Here is a 10444-nt window from a genome sequence, read left to right on the forward strand (position 1 = left end):
AATAGTTTTGAACAGCATTTGACATTGACTTTAAGCATAAAGAAACCCAACATGCTCTAGAGCCACAGAAAATGTAGCTTTTGATCAATTTAAGCACATTAGCTGAGTCTGATAATAAAAAGGGCTGTATAATAATCCTAAATATAGTAGTAACCGGCCTAAATAGACTGAATTTTCATCCAAAAATTTCTATTTGCTGACGCTGCCTGGTTTGGGCTCCCAAAAGCGTTCCATCTAAAAACAAAATCTCTCTCTCTGTTCCATGTCATGTAATCTCGCACACATAGACGCTCATGCTCTCACACTTTGATCTGTCTCCTCTTACAGGTCACATGACCCTCCGCTGCCTTATTCCCTCTCACAAAATGCAGGAACAGCCAAGGATGACAAAATGGATTCCTGACTATATCTTATGCACACACACACACGCATGCTTACATGTGAACTAAGCATGTGTGGAGATGCACAGAACATGCAAAAATCAGCCTTGGCCTTTGCACTGTGGTTTTATACATTACTCCATCTTGCTCTAATATGTTTAGACTGATGTGAATCACACACACACATATATATAGATGTACAGTATATATACACCTACACATGCTTTTTCTGTTAGTGCAGCAGAACCATACAGCTTATGATATGTGGAAGATAGTTTAGCTTTAGAAAACAGCCGTTTCAGGAATGTTGCAGTATTGCGAAATTTTGATTTGTTCATAGAAAGAGCTGCATTAATATTTATTATTTATGTTGCGATGTTAAAAGTAGGACAAGCTGTTGCAGTTAAAACATGCACAGGCTGTGTTAACGTGTGCATGTTCAGGTTTGTGAGTGTGTGTGAGTGTAAATAGTCTTATATATAAGGTAAGTTTGCTCACAGGAAATCTGATGGGAAACTAAAGGGAATTTCTCGCAAAACTGCTGTTAGTGAAGACTGGAAATATACTAGAAAATGGCTGGACTAATAATAACATGCATTGGTGTGTGTGTGTGTGTGTGTGTGTGTGTGTGTGTGTGTGTGTGTGTGTGTGTGTGTGTGTGTGTGTGTGTGTGTGTGTGTGTGTGTGTGTGTGTTTGCGGATGCAGAAACACTTAGTGACATTAGTTGAGTCATCAGAGTCACATGAAGCATATTCAGATATGCAAATGCTTATGTAATATCTCTCTCTCTCTTTGCCTTGTCTTTCTGTCTCTCTCTCTCTTTGTCTCTCTTTGCTTGACTGTCCACAGAAATGTTCTCTTCCACCAGAGAGAGACAGACCACTGAGCTTTGACAGCGCCAGCTTTCTGACACTATATCCACACACACATCACATTTTCCCCCTAAATTTTACTTCCTCTGCTTTTAATGCACACTATTTAAAATAATTTGCAGTTTAAAGGTTCATAAACAGGGCTCAACAATTTTTTTTTAATTTCTGCTGGCCCATTCAGGTGAACCGTTTAGATTTGCACCTGCCAATATAGGCCTAGCACAAAGAAAATTTAGTGTTTTATTTTTTTTTTTTTAATTGTGACCCTGGACCACAAAACCAGTCATAAGTCGCATGGGTATATTTGTAGCAATAGCCAACAATACATTGTGTGGGTTAAAATGATACATTTTTCTTTAATGACAAAAATCATTAGGATATTAAGTAAAGATGTTACATAAAGATATTTTGTAAATTTCCTACCCCAAATATAACAAAACTGAATTTTTCATTAGTGATATGCATTGCTAAGACAACTTTAAAGCCGATTTTCTTAATTGTTTGATTTTTTTTTTTTTTTTGCACCCTCAGATTCCAGATTTTTAAATAGTTGTACCTCAACCAAATATTGTCCAATCCTAACAAACCATACATCAGTGGAAAGCTTTCAGATGATTTATAAATCTCGATTTTAAAAAATTGACCCTTATGACTGGTTTTGTGGTACAGGGTCGCAATTTGTATTTTAAAACGAAATATAATTTTTATGTCTTTCTTGTGTTAAGAAACAAATGTGAAACTACAGAATCATTTTGACCATTTTAATGCATTCTGATAATGAAAAGAGACATATAATAGTCATAAATGTAGTAACTGTCTGACTGGACTGAATTTATTTATTTATTTATTATGACAAAAAGTTAAGTTTTATTTATATTGAATAATACTGACAATTATTATTATTAAATTATATGGAACTATGTGACCCTGGACCACAAAACCACTCTGAAGTAACATGGGTATATTTGTAGCAATAGCCAAAATACATTGTATGGGTCACAATTATCGATTTATTTTGCTTTCATGCCAAAAAAAAACCTTATTTATTCAGTTTTCAGATGTATTAATCTCAATTTGTTAAAAAAAGACCCCTATGACTGGTTTAGTGGTCCAGGGTCACATATGTAATCTCTCACACACTTGCAACATTATTTTTCCTGTTAATAATTCTTCTTATTAAGTTTTTGGTTCTCTTTTAATACACATCTGTTTTGTGTGTGTGCGTGCGTGCGTGCGTGCGCGTGCGTGCGTGCGTGTGTGTGTGTGTGTATGTATGGCATGTTTAACCATGTAATAATCCTGTAAGATAATTCTCTTTTTGCCTTCTAAAATATTAAGCTCACATTACAGAGATAGAATTTAAAAAATAAAAAAATGTTGGATTTATGTTGTTGTACAGGTATCTTTGTTTTATTAATGTCCAGGCTGCTGTTAGGATCTCCTGCAGCGTCTTTTGTTAGACTTGAAATCCGAAGCCAAGTAACTGAAGCAGACTTTTGTCACCACTTAGTGGTTGAGATCTCAAACTACATGTATTTTTAAAAAAGGACAGTTGCGAATTGCTCAAAGCCAGCGCAAAAATGCTCTCCTCTTTCTTTCTGTTGTACATCCACCTCCCTCAGGTCTACATGTGAGCTTTGGAAATACTGTTTGATGTTCAAAGGTGTTTTGTTCTCTATGTTTGCACTAGTAATACCTAAAGCCATTTTCTCCTGGAGTTTATGGATGCTGCCCCTAGAGGGAGACAGAACTTCATTCATGTCCGTTTGAAACAGTATTGGACATTCTGTCAGGCTTTAACATCACACACACAAGAAAGAGTTGTTTCAGTTGAAAATGAGTTGCTTCTCTCTAGACACTCTAACATTTATCCTCTTTAAATCAAAATGTGTTGTCATTTACTGTCTCTTTTTCTCTGTTTCTCCATCTGCTAGGCCCTGACTAAGAAAGGCCTGGGTGAGATCACTACAGAGATCCGAGAGCACACACAGTTTTACTATGCTGAAGACTATCACCAGCAATACCTGCACAAGGTGCCTAAGGGATACTGTGGGTTAAAGGGCACTGGTGTCACATGCTCTATTGGAGGAGAGAAAGATGAACTCTGACTCAGGGCACACAGACATTGTCTGCTATTCTAAAGAGACAGTTCACCCAAAAATGAGCAGTATGTCATCATTTATTCCCCCTCATGTTGTTCCAAACCTCTATGACTTTCTGATATTCTTTTGCATATTGTTGTAGCGTTATTTCATTGAAAACTAAAAATTCTGTCAATAATTACTCACCCTTATGCCATGGCACCCAAGTGCCATTTTGGAGAGTACCAAAAGAGTGCTTGCACGTGGTACTTCTCGTAGCTTCAGAAAATAACGTTTGAACCACTGATGTGGATTTCATCAAAAATATCTTAATTTGTGTTCTGAAGATGAACAAAGGTCTTGCGGGTTTGGAACGACATGAGGGTGAGTAATTAATGACAGAATGTTCATTTTTGGGTGAACTATCCCTTCTTACTTAAAATGAAAACCATTACAAAGCATTTTTATTACTTGAAATAAAATTAAATGTAATTAAAATATTAAAAAAAAACAATTTTACATTTTATTTTAAAGTGCCTTGCAAAAGTATTCATACCCCTTCATTTTTTTTCACATTTTGTTTTGTTGCAGCATTATGTTAAACTGCTTTAAATTAGTTTTTCCCCACATCAATTTACACTCCATACACCATAATAATGACAAAGCAATAACTAGATTTACAAATTTATTAAAAATAAAACACTGAAATAAGTACATTGCATAAGTATTCATACCCTTAACTCAGTACATAGTTGAAGCACCTTTACAGCCTCAAGTCTTTTTGGGTATGATGTGACAAGCTTTGCACATCTGCATTTGGCAATTATCTGCCATTCTATGCCTCACCTTTTCACCTCTCAAGCTCTGTCAGCTTGGATGGGGGCTGACAGACATATTCTAGAGTCCTAGTTGTTACAATCGTCTTCCATTATGGATAATGGAGGCTACATGCTTCTGTGAACCTTCAATGCAGCAGATTTTTTTCTGAACTCTTCCCTAGATCATTGCCTTAACGCAAGTCTGTCACTGAGCTCTACAGGCAGTTATCTTGACCTCAGGACTTGGTTTTTGCTCTGATATGCATTTTCAGCTGTTAGACCTTTTCTGAGAGGTGTGTGCCTTTCTAAATCATACTCATTCAAATGAATTTGCCACAATTTAACTCCACTCGAAGTCTAGTAACATCTAGAAGCAATATGAATGCTCCTGAGCTAAATTGCGAGTGTCCCAGAAAAGGGTATGAATACTTATGCAACGGGATCTTTTCAGTTTTTTATTTTTTTAATAAATTTGCAAAAATGTTAAAAACCTATTTTTTGCTTTGCCATTATGGAGTAGGGAGTGTAGATTGATGTGGGGGAAAAAAAGTAATTTAAAGTAGTTTAACATAAGGCAGCAACATAACAAAATGTGAAAAAAATGAAGGGGTGTGAATACTTTCGCAAGGCACTGTAGATAGTCTTTTTCAGCTGGGCAACATCATTTTTATTTAGTACTGAAGTATTGAAATAACTGAAATTAAATAATATAATTTTAAAAGACAGTTTAAAAAGATCAAAAAATATAAAAAGACAAAAACGCATAAAATTTGTTGCAACTTTAAGAATAAAATTAAAACAATATAAAAAATCTAATTTTAAATGTAATCTAATTTTAAATCTAATTCAAAATATTAGCAAAAATGTAGTAGTATGTCAGTTATGTTAAAATAATTCAGCTGTATCGCACAAAAACTCTTTTTCATACAATTACAAAACATGTTGACTGTAGCTTTCAAGCTTTAAAGGGATAGTTCACCCAAAAAATGAAAATTTTGCATTAATTACTTACTCTCATGTCAAGCCAGTAAGACCTGCGTTCGTCTTTGATACACACGAGAGCTTTCTGACCCTCCGTAGACAGCAAGGGTCCTTCCACGTTCAAAGTCCAAAGGTACCATGTGACATCAATGGTTCAACCATAATTTTATGAAGCGATGAGAATACTTTTTGACTATTTTGTCAATGTTTATGGTACCTTTCTGGATCTTGAACATGGTAGGACCCTTTCCGTCTATGAAGGGTCAGAAAGCTCTCGGATTTCATCAGAAATATCTTAATTTGTGTTCTGAAGACGAACAAAGTTCTTACAGGTTTGGAACATGAGGGTGAGTAATTAAATAATGACAGAATTTTCATTTCATGAACTATCCCTATAAAAAGGAGGACCCTGTTTTTTACCCAAACAATAACTTAAAGATGCTTTCCGTAACTTTTTTTGGTTAAAAATTATCCAATATCAATTCATCAAACGCACATTTTTCTAGGTTAACATTAGATTGAGCGGCCATTTATTACTACATAGACCATCTGTTAATGACCTGTCAGTCATGGACTGTGTGACTTTGCCACTTCCTGTGAATTTTTTTTTTCTGCAACTAATACATTTTTGGTCAACGTGCTTCTTCTCACCGACTAACGGTTAGTCAACTATTAGGGGGTAGCCCAACTAATTTGAGTGGTTCTGGCCGGCGTATAAACAAAGCATGCTAACTGTTCTGTCGTTGGCTGTCCCAGCCTCAGAGAAGACGAGAGCAGTGGATTTATTTACTGTATATTACACTGCTTCAACACAGATTTAACATAAACATGCGATTTCTTTCCCAGCTGTTTACCTTCACAGACAGCTCCTGTGTGTCCATAAACTTGTGTGTATTTGACAATTTAAGCAATAAGACATGAAAGAGAACTTAGTTTAGTACTCACATGCTGTGTGACAGCTGCTTTCTGTGCGTGTGCTTCAGCTGCTCAGAAAACCCTATATCAGAAGTTTAATCTGATATGGCTTTAAAACACATGATTTCAGTGTGATATGAGACATTATAATCAAAAACAAACGTTTTTTGGTCAAAGTATCTGAGGTACGAGCGCTAAAGGCGCAGCTCTATTCTGGAAATGGGGGCGGCACGAAAACCATGTTTTGGCTTACACTTAAAATAGGTATTTTAAAATTATATAATGAATTATATGTGGGCTGAAACTTCACAGACACATTCTGGGGACACCTGAGATTTATATTACATATTGTAAAAAGGGTCATCGGTCTCCTTTAAAATAAACATAGCACACAAGTCTGGATTTCACTGTCTTTTTTGTAAAGCTTTGTTTGTGTGCCATGAGATCTTATTTGATCCATGTATAAAATAATACATGCATGTGTATGTATGTACAAACTGTATAGCAAATGTATTTTTCTGACAGAATGTGAGTCTGTGGTACAAGTTGGATCCATACAGCCAACAGCAACCTTCTGCCAGTGATATTTCCCCAAGCTAAATCTGTCACACTGTCTGCTCTAGAGCATCTGCTGTGTGGCTACCTTATGCTCTGGCCAATCTCTGATCTCCATGGACATTACAGTTCTGCAGCATTCTAATACATCAACCCCTGATTTCCAATACACATGACAAACTCTGCATTACAGAAACAATGCTTGCTTGCAAGACTGTTTAAATAAATCTGTTTTAGAACATTTGTAGTAAAAAAAAAAAAAAAAAAAACAGTCAGATTGCACATTATTATTGTGTAATCATTATTCAGGGATAAAAAAATTCGCGAACATGTACCACTAGGTGGCAGCACATGTAAATATAAAAAGTCTCTGAAAAAATCTACAGTAGATTAAAGGAGGTGGAAGTGTAATTTCTGTGCCACCTGCATCACCCGACAGAACTGCAGAAATGACTAGAAAAGGAAAGTTGGTAGTTGCATTACAAGGCCTTGAAAGGTGGAAAATGTGGTTGCTAGGGCGTTGGTAGCCAGTTGGTTTCTATATGGTTCTATACGTTTTTTTCTGGGTGGTTGTGGGGTTATTTAGTCGATGTAATCTGAAATCTTTAGAAGTTAGAGATGAAATTTTGATCTTATGTTTTTTTTTTAAATTGTACTACTACTGTATGTTGACAAAATGAAAAAAACTTTATATATAAAGTTTATACTTTTCCAAACTACATTGACTTTCACTCTATAGGATATTTTTAGTGTTCCACAAAAGTAAGACATACAGGTTTGGAATGACATGAGGGTGAGTAAATGATGACAGAACTGTCATTTTCATGTGAACTATACCTTTAAAACCTGCTATAAGCGGGTTACTGTAAATATGTTGGTTTCACACCTCAGCTGTGTTTAGCGCTACACATGAGTCAGCTGCTCATTTTAGAAAATGAAAAAGCTTGACAACAAGCTGATCTGCTGACTGGCCTGAATAGAACTGGGTAATTATATGCTGATCTGTATGACTTAAGCTGTGCTACCTACCCTAGTTTTCCTCTTTGCTTAGTTAAATATGAAGTATGGACCAGACCTGGCTTTGACTGAAGTTTGGGTGATAGCTCGTACTACATAGACTAGAGTAGTGAGTTCTAGTGGTTCTGGAACAAAGGCTGTGTGCTCTAAAACTGGATCAAAGGCTTGTAGAGTTGTCAGAATGGAGGATTCTGGAAGCCTCGTGTGGTGTGTTGTCGTCTGCTCCTCGGTTGGTGATGTCACTGTGTTATCTGTCATCTCTGACTGTGTCTCTGGGATGAGACGCACACATGATTCACCCAGCACCTGTATGAGGAGACAGATTTCTGGGAAATGATACATTCATCTTCACACTCCCACATGTGTGCTATATGCACCTACCTGTGTTTTCACCGCCAGACGTACATAGGGGTTATATAAACACATTTCTGCTATGTATAGATCCCACTTAAACACTGGCGGAGGTCAGATTACCAAGATTTGTTTTCACACAATTGCTTTCTTCTTTTTTTCTGTGTCAAATGATCTTCATATAATGGCTTCAAAAAGTAATGTGAACACCTAAAATATCTGAATATTATTATCTATTGTAGGTGTAACATGCCTTGACAACTCTCTGAAGATTTTAGCATTGTAATGGATATGACTGTGTTAATGTATTTGATCTTAGCTGAAGAGATCTGCTATACCCTGCTGATGGTTATTGCTGTTGTTATAGATTATTTCTGTTATCGCAAAACAAGTACAGGGACTTGTTACTGCGAATACATACATCCATACAGTGCTGTGAGTATTTAAGACATTTTGCTGCTCACAAGTAGCAAATATGTGACACTGGACCACAAAACCAGTCATAAGGTTAAATTTTACAAAACTGAGATGTATACAACATATTAAAGCTCAATAAATAAGCTTTCTATTGATGTATGGTTTGTTAGGATAGGACAATATTTGGCCGAGATACATCTATTTGAAAATCTGGAATCTGAGGATGCAAAAAAAAGTTCTCCAAATTAAGTTCTTAACAATGCATATTACTAATCAAAAATTACCTTTTGATATATTTATAGTAGTAATTTTACAAAAAAATCGTCATGGAACATGATCTTAAGAAAAATCTATAATTTTGATCCATACAATGTGTTTTTGGCTATTACTACAAATATACCCCAGCGACTGGTTTTGTGGTCCAGGGTCACATATAATAACCTGTAGCAGATCTATACAGGTGGAGCTGGGGAGGTAGAGGGTTTCAGAGGAACGACAACCTGATCTCATGACAAAAACGTACCTGTGGGAACTTTTTCACAAGACGCGAAATATGCACCACCATGTACATTTCGTGACATATTCGATGTAAAATGTCCACTGAGTGATGATAAAATAGTGTTCAGGTTTTTTCCCCAGAACACATGAACGTACATATGGTACGTTTTATGTGATGTTGGTTTTGTATGTGTCACACGTGACTTGAAATGTCCGTTGAGTGGCGCTATAACTCTAAAGGTCATTGCACACAGAGTCTAAAATTTTCGTATACGTTTTGTCGTTATTTTTTCAGAATGCTTGCTACAAATGTGAAAACGCAGAAAATCGAACCTGATCCGAATTTTTTTTACGAGTGAAGAAAGTTTCTGAAGGCAGTGCGTAAATGTGATTGACACAGTGTACAGTCGTATTTATTTTTTTAACGTGCAGAAATTTCGGAGGAGAATTTTCAGACTCAGTGTGCAAAGACCTTAATGCTTTGTGATGTTTTAAAATAACGTACCATCTGCACTACACCTAAACCTACCTGATAGTAGGAACAAAAGTGAATGAGACGTAAAAATGCTATCGCAATCATGATGTTTTAGCTTGTTTTTCGATCTCTCATCTTTTAGCTCTTTCATTGTCAGTCATGTTTTTTACGGGATTCGTACCCAGGGATTCCACATCCTAATATCCAGTTCCGTGCCGCAAAACATATGGAGCTGTAATAATAACTGTGTACGAAAATGATTACAAGTGCTCGCTGTTTTACTGCCTCTAGTGTTCATTTCTGTTGGAAACTGTAGTGGTATGTACTCATTGCACTCTTAAAAATAAAGGTGCTTCACGATGCCATAGAAGAACCTGTTTTGTCTAAATGGTTCCATAAAGAACCTTTAACATCTGAAGAACCTTTCTGTTTTACAAAAGGTTCTTTGTGATGAAAGAAGGTTCTTCAGGTTATCGAAAGGTAAGAAAGAGATGGTTCTTTAAAAAACCTTTGACTGAATGGTTCTATGTGGAACCAATAATGGTTCTTCTATGACCTCACTGTGAAGAACCTTTTCAAGCACCTTTATTTTTAAGAGTGTGGTACATATTTCGCATCTTGCGAAAACGTTCCCACAAGTAGGTTTTCGTCATGAGATCAGGAAGGTAAAGGAGCAAGTTCAATGGCTGCATATGCAACATGAACCAATCAGCTTGTGCTGAGTTCAACACTGTGAATATGATCAGTTACTCTTTTTGGAAAAATTTACGCACTTACAATGAAAGTAATTTCAATTCAAATTCAAAAGTATATCCAAATCAACAAACTTAAAAATACTTTTTTGTGGCAATGTTGAGCATAACTTTTGATCCTGGAATATTCCAAACAGTGTCACTGTTGAAAAACACTATTTTGGGCTGTTGATATATTATCTTGAGTTAAATTACTATGTCCAGTACAGCTCCAAATATACCAACATATGCACACAGGTGTGGTGGCATGTTCAATGAACCAGACACATGCTTGTACGCACACACTCTGACACACTGACAAATCTAGAAAAAGCTTTTTTGTTGACCGCAG

The 10444-nt window shown here is 36.1% G+C and overlaps 1 protein-coding gene across 1 annotated transcript in view; it reads left to right on the forward strand.

Annotated features, from left to right (window-relative positions):
* msrab (methionine sulfoxide reductase Ab) overlaps nt 1–4182 on the forward strand; it is a 51029-nt gene extending 46847 nt beyond the window's left edge. The window contains exon 6 of the mRNA XM_073827279.1: nt 3188–4182. Coding sequence (XP_073683380.1) covers nt 3188–3361 — 174 coding nt within the window. The 3' untranslated portion in view covers nt 3362–4182. The remainder of the gene's footprint in view (nt 1–3187) is intronic.
* The last annotated feature ends 6262 nt before the right edge of the window (nt 4183–10444 follow it).

This window comes from Garra rufa, chromosome 21 (genome assembly GCF_049309525.1).
Source record: "Garra rufa chromosome 21, GarRuf1.0, whole genome shotgun sequence".
NCBI lineage: Eukaryota > Metazoa > Chordata > Actinopteri > Cypriniformes > Cyprinidae > Garra > Garra rufa.